General features: G+C 47.6%; 1 protein-coding gene and 1 long non-coding RNA gene across 4 annotated transcripts in view; both read right to left on the bottom strand.

Moving 5' to 3' along the window:
* LOC132539866 (uncharacterized) overlaps positions 1 to 16,806 on the bottom strand; it is a 490,646-nt gene that overhangs the window by 173,749 nt on the left and 300,091 nt on the right. The window lies entirely within an intron of this gene.
* The window catches only part of SLC45A4 (solute carrier family 45 member 4), a 97,535-nt gene that overhangs the window by 39,701 nt on the left and 41,028 nt on the right, over positions 1 to 16,806 (bottom strand). The window contains exons 2-3 of one of the 3 annotated variants that reach the window (XM_060195923.1): positions 8,617 to 8,723; positions 4,355 to 5,035 (exon numbers count right to left, since the gene is read on the bottom strand). The exons of 1 other annotated variant lie outside the window; for it this stretch is intronic. In XM_060195923.1, the coding sequence (XP_060051906.1) occupies positions 4,355 to 4,598 (244 nt within the window). In that variant the 5' untranslated portion in view covers positions 4,599 to 5,035; positions 8,617 to 8,723. The remainder of the gene's footprint in view (positions 1 to 4,354; positions 5,036 to 8,616; positions 8,724 to 16,806) is intronic. One more of the 3 variants, XM_060195922.1, reaches the window with a different exon arrangement.

Genomic DNA, 16,806 nt, shown 5'->3' with positions numbered 1-16,806 from the left:
ATATTCCTAGTAGCAAAATATAAATAAATAAATAAATAAATAAGTATACTCTTTAAGCTCAATAGGATAGAAACCCTGATTAAAATACCAGCTAAAACAACAAGAACAACAAAACTGGTGTGGTCCAGGAGGTGGCGCAGTGGATAAAGCACTGGAGTCTCAACCATGAGGTCCCGAGTTTGAACCCCGGCAGCACATGTACCAGAGTGGTGTCTGGTTTTTTCTCTGCTCCTATCTTTCTCATGAATAAATAAATAAATTATTAAAAAAAAAAACTGGGCACAAATGTCCAATAAGTACGTGAAAAGATCAACAGCATATTCATTAGAAAAATGCAAGAACTCTGTGCAGAGATACTGTTCATGCTCACTTCAAGGAGCACAGTTTAAAAGGTTGACAAGTGTTTTCCAGGATGGGGAGAAGCAGGAACTCTTCTACACTGTAAGACGGAAGAGGTTTTCCCATAAGACTAAACCTGTACTTACCCTAAGACATGGACATCCCCGTAGGGACCAACTCAGGAAGAATGAAACACAGATGTACACAGTCCTGCAGGTGACGCCTCAGACTATCTGTTTATAACAGCATTTCCTCTGGCCCCCACGCCCCCTCTCCACCCCCTGCCACCAGCATTCACTGTCCAATGGACAAGCAAGAGGGACTAGTCAGCAATGAAAAGGAATCCAGCACTGATGGGTGCAGTAGACGGAGGCAGCTATCACAGAGCACTGGGAGACACCTGACTACAGGCTGTGACTCCATCTGCACAAAACCCCATGATAGAGCAGCTCTGTGGTGGTCACTAGGGAGTCTTTAGGGAGATGGAACTGTAACTGGTTATAATTGTCATAATTGTCATGCTGTGGGGATATTACTGTTTTAAAACCATCTTCCAGCATTACTAATATAAAAAATTACTAATAAGCTTCATAGCTCTGCGTATGGCAGACAGTTTTGGTAAGAAGCTCTGCCTCTGGCTCATTTGCCTGCATGCCTCTCTCGATCCATATCATTTGATACGGCATCTGCTTATCTCAAAGAAATCAATGCAACCAGTACCACCTCGACACGTTTCACTTGGGATGGTGTCCAGAGACGCCAGGTGTGGAATGTCAACCCTTCAGCCTCATTACTCTGCCAGAAAGTTGCAGATGCTACCATGATGCCAACCTGACTTCCCTGGGCAGACAACCTCACCAAAGTGCCTGCAACCCCACACTTCTATTCGGGGAAGGCCGTCCTCTTCGACCGAGTGCGCAGCTTTGGGAGGGACGCACATGGAGCGGTGAGGGAGGAAGGGGACACCCGCCTAGCCAGCCAGATCAGCCGAATCAACCCTGGGTGACAATGGGGTGACAGATGTCGTAGCCAGATCACCCTCACATCCCCACTTGTATAGAGCCCCACCCCACTAGGGAAAGATAGAGACAGGCTGGGAGTATGGATCGACCTGCTAACACCACGTCCAGTGGAGAAGCAATGACAGAAGCCAGACTTCCCACCTTCTGCACCCCATAATGATCCTGGGTCCATACTCCCAGAGGGGTAAAGACTAGGAAAGCTTCCAATGGAGGGAATGGGATATGGAACTCTGGTGGTGGGAACTGTACCCCTCTTAGCCTATGGTCTTGTTGATCATTATTAAATCAAAAAAGAAGAGAAAAGAAAAGAGAAGAAAAGAAAAAGGAAGTCTGCCTCAAATCAAGAGAAAATTTGGGTCACTATGTTGTCCTCATGCTTGTTATTTAAATTTGACCTCGAGAACTAAATTCGGCCTTTTGGCTGGGCTCTATCTACACACATCAAAGAACAAACCTCACTAAGCACTCCTCCTTCAACCAGTTTGGGAGTTCTGTCCTCCCGGCTGCAAATGAACTGTGTAGAATTTAGGCTCAGTAAGAACCTCTTTTGTCAGGAGTTAGGCAGTAGTGCAGCGGGTTAAGTGCAGGTGGCACAAAGCACAAGGACCGGCATAAGGATCCCGGTTTGAGCTCCGGCTCCCCACCTGCAGGGCAGTCTCTTCACATGCAGTGAAGCATGTCTGCAGGTGTCTGTCTTTCTCTCCCCCTCTGTCTTCCCCTCCTCTCTCCATTTCTCTCTGTGCTATCCAACAATGACGACATCAACAACGGCAACAAAAGGAAATAAATAAATAAATAAATATTTTTTAAAAAAGAAGAAGAATCCCTTTTGTCCCCACTGGGTCAGCCTGCCATGGTCATCTGGTACAAGTCTCCATTCTCAGTCATCAGTTTCAGACATGCATACAACCTGTGAAAGAGCTACCTTTATCAGCAGAAGAGACAGTTCAGCAGACAGTGCAGGACGTGCCCGTGTGAGGTTGTGGGTTCCATCTCTGGTGCTGCATATGACAGAGCAGTGCTCTGGTCTCTCTCACAAAATCAATCTTTAAAAATTCTTAAAAGGAAAAGCCTATCCTTACAGTCTATTACATCATATTCTGTAGTATAGTAAAATAGGGCAATTTTATCCCACACTATTTAAATTTAATACAAGTCTCATGTAATACAACACTCAGGACTAAACTTCGCAATGTGCTCAATTTTTGTCGTATGGAAGTTGAGACCACATGTTTGTAAAGTGGCCAATTTCCCAGAAGCTGCTAGTGCTAGGGTTTGAAGTTATAAAATACGCACACAACCACTCACAAAGAAAACCGGGGAAATGACCATCCCTAAATCTCTGTTGATGGTACAGAAATCAACTGTCTTCCAAGTAAGCAGAGGATGTGCACTTTGCGAGCGATCTGGAAATGGAACCAGGGGCCCCACTTCTGATTCCAACCACCCCTACTGAGCCACCAGTGCTTTTGCAATTTTCTCAAATGTGGTACCAAACACCCAAGTGACAAGTCAATGTCTGGCGAGATTACTTAACACTCAGTACCTCCCCTCTCTGGGACCAGATCCAGCTTCCTGGAACACATGAAGCCTCTCTCCCCACTTTCCATACCAGCAGGTCACTCTGTCCAACCAACAGGAGGCAGGTATTCCTACCTGTGCCCCTCCCCGCCTCTTAGACACATGCCTGCTAATCTCATCACTTGCTCACCCCCCTCACCAATGCACAGGGCTGCTGCACATCCTGAAGACAATGTTACAAATTCCATATCCATACACAACTCACAGATACATACCAAAGGACTTAGTTCTTGGACAGAAATCTTCCTGCAGGGCTGCCTATCTAAAACAGTTCACTTGAACAGCTCTGTCATGTGCAATCCCCAGATTTGAGCCTGGCCCCTACAGCATTTGAAGCATAGTTTCAGTGCTATGGTCTTTCACTTCCTCTCTGCCCTATCTGTCTCTATTTAAATGGAATACATATACATATACATATACATATATACATATAATCACTGCAGCTAACGAAAGGATTGATTTTAAAATATTTTCCTCTAGGGAGTCAGGTGGTAGTGCAGCGAGTTAAACACACGTGACGCAAAGCGCAAGGACCGGCATAAGGATCCCGGTTCGAGCCCCTGGCTCCCCACCTGCAGGGGAATCGCTCCACAGGCGGTGAAGCAGGTCTGCAGGTGTCTGTCTTTCTCTCCCCTTCTCTGTCTTCCCCTCCTGCCTCCATTTCTCTCTGTCCTATCTAAAATAAATAAATAAATAAATAATAAACATTTTCCTCTGCATATGTGGGATTCTAGAGTGAAACTGGTGCCTTTAAACATCCTGACTCTTTACCCAAATCTCCTATGACAAGCTAGAAAACAACAAGCTTTTAAAACTCCCTTCAATGATGAGGAAAACTAAACGCTGACAAATTTCAGGGGGCCCGCAGCAGCAGCAGCAGCAGCCCGGTGGTAACGTGGAAAGCATACAGACTAGTCCTGGTCAGGCTGAGCTGTGCATGTGTCCACGCACCCTGAAAACCCCACAGCAGACTCGGGTTTAAGTGAATAAATAATAATTTCCCAGTGCTATGGCCACGGTTTTCTTCCCAGGGTAAGAACCTGAGAGTGAGAGACAGAGACAGGCACAGCATGACACAGCTGGGGACTGTGCCCAGGAGGACAGGCACGTGGAGAGGGAGTGACGGCTTCAGGAAAGACAGAATGTTCTGAATGTTCCAGGGCTGACTGCACATACCCAGATGTGTCCTCGGTCCTCACCTGACCAAATTCCCAGCTCCACTCCTACCTGCAGGGACCACCTCCTCCTTCCCTGGTCCAGTCAGAAACAGGAGGGGAATAAAAGGTCCGAGTAGGTGGACAGAACAGAAGGCTGGACTGCCTAGCCCATGTCACCTGCTCCCAGGGCGGACATGCCCAAGACCAGCACCGTGTCCAGTGCTCAGCCGGGACCAGGAGAGGCGGAACACTCACCAATCTGTAGCAGGATGGGTGTGACCAGTGCCGTCTCCATGGCATAACAGAACTCCCTGCCAAACATCACTGCCCCGTGCATCACCCACAGGCGCATGGGGATGCGGTCGATGGAGCCCTCGCTGATGGTCTCCTCACGGGCCTCTGCCTCGGAGCTCCCCGGCTTTTGCAGGTCCGGCAGGGGCACAGGTAGCTCTTGAACTTGCATAGATTCTGAGTCGGCATTCTGCGGAGCCATTTTCATTACCACCAAAAAATATATATGTGTATGCGTGTATATATATATCTGTGTGTATATATATATATATATATATTTACTTTATATAAATAATACTATTATATATCTTTAAGGATAAATTAAGACGTCTTCTCTTTCGGCTTCAGTTGTGTTCCTCTGGCAAGTAATACTTATAATCCTCTTTGTACAAATAGGTATCTCACAGCTTCTCACAATCATATGAGACACGCAGCAAAACAGGACGCTTTTTGGTTGTATTGGAAACACATGGCTTGCAGGCTTACTGTGAATTAGAGTTAAAAATCCATAATTGCCATTCAGTTAATACCAGTTTCATCATTATTATTGAAGAAGTGCTGAAGTTATTTTTCTTGCTACACAGAGGTGGGAAGGTGACACAAAAAGGTGGTCCACGGTTGCTCCCCATCGAGTGACTGGTTGATCTGCAAAACAGGAAAACAACCCCCCCCACCCAAGAGTCAGAGGGCCAGTCAGTGCAGCCCCCACTTTGAAACTCAAGACACCCGGGATGGACCCGCCACCACTTAGAGACTATGGGCCCTGACAGTCCTAGTTCTCCAGGGCTTCCTCTGGGGAAAAGAAAAGAAAAAAATCAAGAAAGCCTCTTGACTTCTAGAGCAACAGTGCCCTTTGCATGTAGTCCTTGGGTAAGGGTGGAGGCTGGAGAGGCAAAGGGAAGGAGCAGAGAAAAGCTTGACGTCCCACCTTGTGTGCGGGCAGCTGTACCACCTCTCACCACAGGACAGCCCTGCCAGGAAAGGGTGCTGCCCAGAGCAGGGCAAAAGGAGACGGAGAGGACGGGGTGGAACAAGAATGGGGTGAGTGACACTGAGGGGGCTCACGCTCAACCCTCTGCCCAAGGACCCTGGGATTCCAGCTGTGGGCTGCGCTGAGGGCTGTGGGTCTTTGATCTTCTTAGGTTAACAAACCTTTTAATAATCAAATGAAACCTGGGAGTCAGGCGGTAGCATAGCGGGTTAAGCGCAGGTGGCGCCAAGCGCAAGGACCTGCATTAAGGATCCCGGTTCGAGTCCCCGGCTCCCCACCTGCAGAGGAGTCGTTTCACAGGCGGTGAAGCAGGTCTGCAGGTGTCTATCTTTCTCTCCCCCTCTCTGTCTTCCCCTCCTCTCTCCATTTCTCTCTGTCCTATCCAACAATGATGACACCGATAACAACAACAATAACAACTACAACAATAAAAAACAACAAGGGCAACAAAAGGGAAAATAAATAAATATTAACAATCAAATGAAACCTACAGCTCCTCTCCAGAAAAACAGTACAGAATGTGCCAGATATGATGCCAGGCATGGCTAGGGGCAGACTGCCTCTAGGTAATTAGGATCCCGGTCCCACAATCCTAAATTTCCACTGCCCTGCCTCTCCCCACATCCCCAACTGGGCTTTTGTGCACATCCTCCACTTTGATGAATTTACCCTCAAGGCCTCAGAGGTGATGGTGGGTCCTGAGCAGGTGTGAGATGCCAGGTCCCAGGAGGGAGGGTGGCAGCCTGTTGCTGGGTCAAATCAAAGCTGCCCCATTTGGGGAGTAACTGCAGACCCCCACCTAGCTCTTCCCGCCAGCACTTCAGTATGCTACCCTTCTGCTGATATAGAAACCTCCCTGAGAACCACAGCTCAAACTGTCCTTTCTTTATCCTCCTCACCCCATCCCCCAATCTCACCCTGTAGCCCTAACCGGGGTCGCCTCCCAAGTCTATGTCAGGCTTCTGGACCACAACATTCCCTTCTCAGTTAGCACCAGTCGTTCCAAACAGCTACCCTCCTATAAGCATTTTAAAGGCACTTGAGAGTGAAACTTTCTGTCATAGACAGAGGAGAAAAAGTATAAAAACCACCCCCCCACTCACTGGAACAATGATCAACATTCTACTTCCCATTCCCATTTTTTGGGTGGTCCCTATCATTCATGAAGAGGAATGTCACGATCTGTCTTCCTGTCACTCTTATACCAAAACAGGGCTAATGATTCTAAGTGCCTTTTCCCCTGATAAGATACACTGCTATTGTTTGGTTTCTCCTCTGATGTGTAAGCTGGAATTCATCCGCTGGATGACAGGCAGGACGGACAGTTAACAGGAAGCTAAATAGCTTCTTTCTAAGCCATAGACCCCAGGTTCTGTTGCACTATTGTCTCCATCCTGACATTTTTGACTGTCACAATCTTTTCTTGGGGGGAGAGGGCTAGAGGCATGAGTGGAGGACAAGGTGCTGCCCAGCCTCCTACAGGTTACAGGGCAGCCCTCCACAGAGAATGAAAGACCTGTTCAGAACACCAGCTGTGGCCAAGCTGAGCAACTCTAGTCTAAGGTTACTATTAAATAGGAAAGCATTTTATTTTTAAAAAAATGTCTGGATTCCTCATTCTGAATTAGACATGGCAAACTTTTTCTATAAAGACCAGATAATGTGAGGCGTTGCAAGTCACACATTGTCTCTGTTGCATATACTGTTTTGCAATGATCCTTTGACAATGGCCAAAGAAGAGAGAGAAAAAAAAAAAAACACCTTGGTTTGTTGACATGAGTACAAACTCATGTTCCAAGCCAAACGCAGATCCCTAGTCACAGCCTGGCGACCTCTGAACTGGACTGGTGAGGTGGGAAGGTCTCAGGAAATCCTCTGTTGACATGACAGAGGTGGCTGATGGGGGTGGGTACCTGCTGGGCTCAGACACCCCTTGGTTCTACCACTGATTTTGTTTTGCTCACGGTGTTTGTCTACTCAAAACAGAGCTGAAAAGTGCAAACAGGTCCAAGCCTCAGGCTCCTGAGGAAAAGAAGAACTCTAGGACCAGGTCTGGAAAAAAAGGAAGAGGCCATGACTACATTCTCCAGTCAACCTGACTCTAATGGTGCCTACATGGGGAGTGACATTTCCCAAGAGTCTATTCCCAAGAGAGAACTGAATAAGAGCCACTGAGGAGGCCCTGGGACCATCACGGCCTCCTGTCCCCATCTGCTCAAAGTCAGGGTTCCAGCCACAGGCCAGGTGCTCAGCTGAGAGCAGTCACTGCAGGTTCCAAAGCAAGGTACCCTGTGAGGCTGACCCAAAACAAGGAGGGGAGAGAACTCGGCACCAGAGCTCAGTCACACGGGGGCATCACCCACTCGTACAAGAGGGTCCCTATTAAAAAAGACACAAGACACCACATCTGAGCAACTCTTCCGATGTGGGGCGTTCCTGTCGAGTTCTAAAGATGGCCTAACACTGGCCTTTGCAAAAGAAAGTGAGAGGAGGACGGTCTACATCTGATGAACTCTACCAGGGTGGAGTGTTGGGCCACCCATCTGTCTCCCAGAGTCAGGGCTGCCTGCTGGAAGGTGAGTGCCCTCCGCCGACAAGGCCCCGGGATCTGCATTTCTAACCTATACACCACACCAACCTGGACTGGACGGAGGCTTGACAGTGATGGAGAACTGGTGGAGTGGGAGGGGGTTAAGTTCCTGGCATGTCACTGTTTCCGAGGAGGGGCAGACAAGGAATCTCCTCCAAGGCAGGGTGCCCGTGTCCCCTGACACATGTCTCCCACTAACATGGCCACACCTGCTCTCTCTCTGCCGTCTCCCCTCCCCCCGCCACACACACACACACACACACACACACACACACACACACACTTTCAGTCCAGGTCATGTAAGTCCCTACAGACTTGTCTAGATCAAACCTCAGTCCTGCCATTCCTGTGGTACAGAGGGTGTGAGACTTCACCTGTTCTCACACTGCTCACTGTGCCTGCCACAGCAGGTACTCAGTGAAGCTGTTGAGAGGCTGAATGACTGAATGAATGAAAGAGAGAAAGAATGAATGAATGGTGATAAGCTGCTGGCTGTACTTGCTAGGGGGCTGTCTACACTGGAAAGCCACCCCACCTTGCCAGCCACCTAAAAGAGCCACACCCAGGGGATCTGGGCGACCAGCTACCAGGGTGTGGTCTGAGGTTAGCCCTTGCGAAATGGCATGAAGGTGAGGTGGGGTTTACCTGTTATTCAAGTAGTCTAGGCATTAACACAGCAGGCTTCCCTTCCTCAAGCAGTGCAAGTGCAGGGGTACAGTGAGTGGCTTTTACACAGGTAACGTCACTGTCATCTATATTGATGAAAATGACAAATATTGTTAGCATCTCATGGCCGTAATTTTTAAGCAGCAGTTAGTCAGCACAACAGTTACCAAGCGCCTCACAGCTCGTGTGTCACCTTAACAAATGTCTCACATTAACTCAAGTGAAGGAGGGAACCCTGATCCCACTGAATCCAATTTCCTAGGGCAAACGAAGCGTCTGAGAAGTGCTGAAACCGAGTTCCATATAGTAAGTTTAAATACAGCTGTAGTGGGGGCCAGGTGTTAAGTGCACATAGTGAGTGCCAAGAGCCAAGAACCCATGCAAGGATCCCAGTTTGAGCCCTCCAAAAACAACACCAATAACAACAAGGGGAGAAGATGACCACCAGGAGCAATGGATTCATAGTGTAGGCACCGAGCCCCAGCAATAACCTTGCAGGCAAAAGAAATACAGCTGTAGTGAATGACAATGCCCACTGAGAAGTCAAGGGACCTCACTAGGGAAATACAGAAACAGGCTGGGGGTATGGATGGACCTGCCAGTGTCCATGCTCAGCGGAGAAGCAATTACAGAAGACAGACCTTCCACCTTCTCTACCCCAAAAAGAACTTTGGCCCACAGTCCCAGAGGGATAAAGAATAGTGAAGTTTCCAATGGAGGAGATGGGACATGGGATGTGGTGGAAACTGTATGGAATTGTACCCCTTATCTTACAATCTTGTAAATCAATATTAAATCACTAGTAATTTTTTAAAAGATGGAAATAAAAAAAAAACCACAAAAACAAAACAGGAAAGTCAGGGGGCTGGCGAGGCAATACCAGCTGCTGTGGAGCAGGACACCACTTGGCAGAGCTACTGTTTCCAAAAGCTTTTCTGCAGAGCCCTGGGGACTGTACAAGCATTTTAGCAGATGCCACAAAACCATTTCAAAATAAATAAGCATTTGTCCAGGAGGTAACACAGTGGCTGGACTTACAAGCAAGAAGTCCCTGGCATCCCATGTGCTGAAGTGATGCCCTAGTCCCCCCCCCCCCAACCCCCATGCCTCTATCATAAACTGAATCTTTAATAATAATAAGCATCACATTTCGATCACATAGTCAATGAGGAAGTATGTGTGGTCAGATTTTTTTTTTTAAAGGATTTATTTATTAACAATAGAGATGCAGGGGCTGGGTGAATGCACATGTTACAATGCACAAGGTCACAGGTTGGTGTCCCCAGTGCTGACCTGTAGGGGGAAAGCTTTGTTGAGTGGTGAACCAGGTGTGCAGGTGTCTTTGTCTCTCTTCCTATCACCCCCTTCCCTCTCGATTTCTGTCTCTATCCAATACATGATGTGTGTGTGTGTGTGTTTGTGTGTGTGTGTGTGTGTGTGTATACAGCATTCTTCTGGTAAATGCAATATGAGAGGTCAAATTCAGGATGTCATGCTTGCAAGTACCGGGCTCTACCTGCTCTACCGCCTCCCAGGCTGCACCTAAATAGAGGAGGACTGAGGAGAGAGAGGAAAGAGACCACGGGGACACAGCCTGTGCAGTACCAATGTGAAAGGAGAAGCCAGGTCTGGGAGTCAAGGCCAGAAGCAGCAGCTCAGTTTCTGTTCGAGCAACAGCCAAAGGAGGGATTCCCACACCCACAGCACAGGGGATAAACATGGCAGGCGTGTTGAGAACAGACAGCATGTTCCACAGACTCCTGGTCAGGTTCTGCAGATGGCTACAGAACATTCCATGAAGCTTTCAGTTCCCAGAGAGACTGACATGGGTAGACTTCTGATCCATATTCCTGTGCGTGGTGTGAGGGGAGGGACTGATGATACTTTTTCCCAGTGGCCAAGCTGCTGTCTCAGTAGGGTTTATTCCCAGCACTCTGAGACGTCTGCTTTATTATCTACCAAATTCCCTGTGCTGGGGGTTAGTCTCGGGTTTCTATTCTGTTCTGCTGGAGCCTGACAACACACTGCTGGGAGAATAAAGATGTTTTTAGTACATTTCCAGCTCTGTTGACGCTGTTCTCGGTTTATTCTTGTACTTGTACTTATTGTAACTTTATGAGCATATGAATTTTAAGAACTTAACTGGTTGGGGAAAATCTTATCTTTATACTTAGAGACCATGAAATTTACAAATTGGCTTTGGGAAGACTGTTGAGTCATCCTGTCCAAGAAGGGAGGACTCTCTCGTATTTGCTGAAGTCTACTACTTTCGGGGGGTGGGGAGAACTTCAAATCTTCATACAGGTTTGCATGCTTCTTGTGAATCTTCTTCCTAAGTCTCTTTTTGTGGTGTGAACACTGTAAATGAGAGTTTTTCTCTTTTTATTTGCTTTCGAACAGCTCTTACTATGGAAATAATTATTTTTAAATCTTTTTATTTGTTATTGGATAGAGAAATTGAGAGGAGAGGAAAGAGACAGAGAGATACCTGCAACCCTACTCACCACTTGTGAAGCTGTCCCCCTGCAGGTGGGGACCAGGGGTTTGAACCTGGGTCCTTGTGCACTGTAATGTGAGCACTTAATGTGGCCACTGTGTCACTGCCTGACCCCCTGGAAATAATTTCTTTTTTAACAATAATTTTTATTGTCTTTATTTATTGGATAGAGACAGGCACAAATTGAGAGGGAAGGGGCTGATAGAGAGGGAGAGAAGCAGAGAGACACATACAGCCCTGCTTCACCACTTGTGAAGCTTTCCTCCTGGCAGGTGGGGACCAGGGGCTTGAACCTTGAATCCTTGTACATTGTAACATGTGCGCTCAACCAGGTGTGCCACCACCCGGCTCCCCTGGAAATAATTCCTTACAGGACAGTTGCTCCTTTTTATTTTCTAGCTGGTGCCCTTCTGTTTACTCAGGTTGTGGTTTACATATAGTGAAAAGGTGGCTTTCAACCAGTTTTGGCAGAATTGCATCAAGACACAGAACATTCCCAGCATTGGGCAAAATCCCCTATAGTCCTCTCCATCCAGTGAACCCTACTGACTGTCTGCTGTGATTACCTGAGGATGGACAACGGGACTACAGTCGTATCAAACTCATCACAACAAAACTTGTTTATTCACTTCCTCCGACATTAAGGGAGCACAGGATGGAGTGAGGGGAATGGCAGCAGTCCCTCTCAGACTAAACTCAACTTGGCCATGAGCACCTGTTCAGCAATGAGCCACACAGCATATGGGTGGACTCTATCTTCCCAGACACAAAGACTAAAGAGAAGTCTGAAATCTATTCCTACTAGTCCTTCCCCCACAGATTCTCTTTCCACGGCCCTTTTGCATTGGGGCTCTACCACCAAAAAAAAAAAAAAAAAAAAAAAAAAAAAGCAGTTCTGAGAGAACAGGAAGCCACCCAAGGAGGCAAGGCCCAGGGTGACTTCTCCATTAGCCAAGCAGCAGGGTGCCCAGTGGGTGTCATCAATTTAAGGCACAATCGGATGCCACCAAATAGTGGCTATGAAATGATGCCCATCATCTTAGGAAGTCATCGTCTTAGAGCACACACATTGTTTTGTTCAAGGAAGCTATTCTGCCCAAATGTCAGAGCATTAACTACACTATCTGAAAGCATTACAACGCTTTCTTCTCAAGTCCCTGATTTAAAATGCCTGAGCTAAAACGTGACACGCAGAAGCAATTGAAGAAAGGTTGAACCGCATCTTCCCAGAAGCACAGGCAATTCTGAATTCCTAAGAGCCTCTTCTTGAAGTGCTGAAAATGTGGACATACTTTCTAAGAGAACATCAGCGTCAATTATGACCTGTCTCCCTATGTTATTAAAAAATCTCCCAAGACTAGTTTTCCCTAGCACAGGAGAAAAAAAAAAAAAAAAACCAAACATTTCCCTTTGGAGACTGTCCCAGTGATTGTTGGGGGCATTCAGTGACAACAATTTGGTTATAATTTGCAGATGCACTCAGACAAGTGAAACTACAATTGTTCCAATCAACAACTTCCTCTATTGTCCTGTTTCTAATTTAAGGGCAACTGATGCCAAAACACGTGACTTCCTCCAATATGCTATGTGGAAAAGCTGGCCGTTAAGTTCAATGTCATCAAAAAGTGAAATGCAGAGTCCTTTGTGATAGGCACCCACTCCCCCACCCCCCAGTCTGGGTTGGAGCTTGAGATTCCTGTTAAGAGCCACAACATTTGAAAGGAAAATGATTACAAATTCAGAGATTCACATGCTGCCTGGAAAAGCCTTAGAGGGGACTGTGTGCATGTTTGTGCTGTGACTTTAACTTGTCCTGTTCCTCCTAGGTCCCCACCATGGTGCGCACACAGGGTGACGCAATGTGCAACAAATGCTCTGTGGTGACTGCTTGGTGGCAACAGCTGCTTGTACACCCCAAGCACCCCTGCTCTCAAGAAGTCCATTACAACATCTCTCTAAAACACCACCAATGGTGAACCTCAGGTGACCATTTGACGCTTTTGGACACAGTCCTCTCTGTTGCTGTCTGCGCCCCTACCCCCCGCCCTCTCTGCATGAGCTGGAGACACAGAAGCCAAGGAACCCAGATAACAGCATAAAGTGAAGGTGGCCAGCTTTTGGACCACAGCGCAATATATGTGTGTGTGTGTGTGTGTGTGTGTGTGTGTGTGTGTGTGTGTGTGTGTGTGTGTGTGTGTGTGTGTAAAATCTAATCATGGGAGGGGGGGTGGGTGGTAGCACAGCGGGTTAAAAATGGCACAAAGCGCAAGGACCAGTGTAAGGATCCCGGTTCGAGCCCCTGGCTCCCCACCTGCAGGGGGGTCGCTTCACAGGCGGTGAAGCAGGTCTGCAGGTGTCTGTCTTTCTCTCTCCATTTCTCTCTCCCCTCCTCTCTCCATTTCTCTCCATCCTAACAATGACATCAATAACAACAACAACAATAACTACAACAACAATAAAACAAGGGCAACAAAAGGGGAAAACTAGGGGAAAAAAACATAATAAGAAAATGAAAAGCTTGATTGAAAAGCAACAGAAGAAGCCAGAAGCCAGCTCACCCAGATGGTAGAGTGCACAACTTAACATGCACAAGGCCCCGTGCTGAAGCCTTGGCACCACATGGGAGAAGCAATGCACCAGGTAGGTGCGCAGTGCCAGCACTGAGCCCCAGATCACCCTGGAACCCTGGTGGCAATGATGATGATGATGATGATGATGATGATGATGAAAAAGTTAGCATCAGGGGACTGTGGGATTGTGCATGTGCGAGGTCCCTGGGGTTCACAAAAACAGTGAACCCTAGTGTAAAATCTGGGTTCTAGGTGAGGCCAGTAAGACTACAGTCTTGGTTCACTGGTTCCAACAAAGGAACCGTGTGGTGGGGGAGTTGATGGTGCAGGAGGCTGACTCCCTGTGTGAGGATAGATGGGCTAGTATTAAGCAACATTTCTCCTTTCTGATAAAAAAAAATTTTTTTTGTTTTTAAATCATAGCACCAAGGAATGAACCTGGGGCCTTGCATAAGTGTGTGTGTGTGGTCTCCCTGGGCAAATTTTATTATTATATCATGTTTAGAGTGAGGGAGGAACACCACAGCACTGTAGCACAATTCATGGAGCTCCCATGTGGTGTCACAGAGGCTTGAATTCAGGACCTTGAATATGGTTAAGGCATGTGCTCTACAGGGTGAGCTATCTCCCAGCTCCTACTTCTGTTTCATTTTGTTGTTAGCCTAAAACTGCTTTAAAATTTGAAGTGTCGGGGGCCAGGCAGTAGCACAGCTGGTAAAGGGCACACATTACCTTGCCTAAGGACCCAAGTTCAAGCTCTACGTCCCCACCTGAAGAGGGGAAGTGTCACAAGTGGTGAAGTAGTACTGCAGGCCTCTCATTCTCTCCCTCTCCCCACCCTCCCTTGACTCTCAATTCCCCTCCCTCTCAATTCCTCTGTTCTAATAAAAAGGGGGGGGGGGACACAATCTACCAAATAAAACAAACAGCTTCAATAGTCCTATGACTATAGAGAACTTGAACTGATAGTTTAAAATCTTTGGGGGGGGGAGGTATATTTAAATATCTAGAAGAAAACATGGCTTTATATTAAAAAAAAAGAAAAATAAAGTAAGAGATGCAAACTAAGCCATCTGATAAGAACTACGAAACTCCTACTGTGTGCAGCAGTTGGCAAGGTTCCCTGGCCTCAGGAGCCCTCAGCTCCAGGGGCCCTGTCACCTACAGAAGCCTAACTGGGCTTCTGCAGCTCACTCAAGAAACAGAATAAAACCTTGCATTAGGTTGGGCCTGGACTTTAGGGTGTGTGTGTGTGTGTGTTTGTGTGTGTGTGTGTGTGTGTGTGTGTGTGTGTGTGTGTGAGTGATCATGTGAGCCATGGTCTGAGTGACTACTCTGCCTTCACATGTGAAGGTCCTAACGTCAAGGTGATGGACGAGGATTCAGCCTTCAGGAAGCGGATCGATGCCTTATAAAAACCACACTCAGACACAGCGAGACTTACTGGCTGGGAAGTGGGGAGCCCTGTGAGAGAAAACAGGCTGTAGCACTGATCTTGGACTTTCAGGCCCAGATGTATGAGGAGCAGAGTCGGCTGCCTCCAAAACCCCTTGTGTGGTTTTCTATTCTGGTTGCCTGAATGAACTGAAATGGGTTGGTCTGAAGCAGGACGCCAAGGGTGTGAATCTACAAATGGACTCCTGGACTCGACCCTGGCTTACTGGGGCAGCTCAGTAATCTGTACCGTGACACCTCACACAGCACAGGCAAGCAGGAGACATGCACTGTATCTTACACATCTACTGCCACTCCCTGGTGGGACTGGCCCACTCCTCTGCACTCTCAGACACCCCTGTGTGGACACACACTACCACTAGAGAAGCTTATCTAGTGTGGGTGGGGGGCGGGGTGGCACACCTGGTTAAGTGCATAATACCTTGTGCAAGGACCTGGGTTCAAGGCCCTGGCCGCCAGATCTGAGCATGTGCAGGAGAGAATAGTGCTGCGATGTCTCTCTTCCTATCTGTGTCTCTCTCCCTTTACTTAGAGGAAAGAAAAGAATGGCAGCTGGGAGTGTTGGAATCATTTAGGCACTGAGCCCAAGTAAGAACCCTGGTGGAAGGAGTCAGGCGGGAGGTAGCGCAGCGGGTTAAGCGCAGGTGGCACAAAGCGTAAGGACTGGCATAAGGATCACGGTTCAAGCCCCTGGCTCCCCACCTACAGGGAAGTCACTCACTTCACAGGTGGTGAAGCAGGTCTGCAGGTGTCTAACTCTCTCCCCCTCTCTGTCTTCCCCTCCTCTCTCCATTTCTCTCTGTCCTATCCAACTACAACAACAATAATAACTACAACAATAAAACAAGGGCAACAAAAGTGAATAAATAAATATTTTTTAAAAAAAGATCCCTGGTGGCTAAAAAATAAAATAAAATAAGATGTCTCATTAGGACTTGAGTCTTGTAGTGACCCGACCTCTGATAGTTCTGTGTCCAGACAGTTGAATGACACTTCAGAAAACAAGGTCTCTTTGTCCTCCCGCTCCTTTTGATCAGTTTGCTGAGACCTTGATGTCAGCCGCAGATGCAGCTATGTATGTGTGTTTCTGGCTGTGTGTGCATGGTTGTGTGAGTGTGCATGTATCTGGCTGTGTGTGTGTGTGTGTGTGTGTCTGGCAGGGAGTGCGAGCGTGTGTGTGTTTGTGTGTAAAATATTCTGACTATTAAGGAGACAGAATCAAAAGAAATTTGGAAAGGGGCCCTAGGGAGTATAGACATGAAAATATTGCTACACTGCGACTAGTTGGTCTAATTAAAGTATTTCTCAATGGATTCGTTTCCCAGCAACCAGCAACAGCACCCAGCCTCCTCCTGGACTTCTATCGACTACACAGCCTGGCCCTCTTCCCCACAGGGACAGTGCCCAAGGGCCACCTCCCCAGCCTTCTCACACCCCAGCTCAGAGATCCTGTACTAGCCAGCCAGGTTCTAACTCTTGCAGAAGGCTCCCACTACAGTGCTCACTGGGCCTGTGACTGCTTAGTGTCACACCCACCTGAGTAGGCTCCAAGGTGGGGATGTGACCCCTGGTGCTCTTGCCCCTAACTGCCTCATCCCTGTCCTAGGTATCCCCTAAGGTGGCCCGTTTCTTCTGCTTCTGGAACCC

Source organism: Erinaceus europaeus, chromosome 8, assembly GCF_950295315.1.
Source record: "Erinaceus europaeus chromosome 8, mEriEur2.1, whole genome shotgun sequence".
Lineage (NCBI taxonomy): Eukaryota > Metazoa > Chordata > Mammalia > Eulipotyphla > Erinaceidae > Erinaceus > Erinaceus europaeus.
The sequence above is the reverse complement of the archived record's forward strand: the minus strand, read 5'-3'. Positions and strand labels throughout refer to the sequence as shown.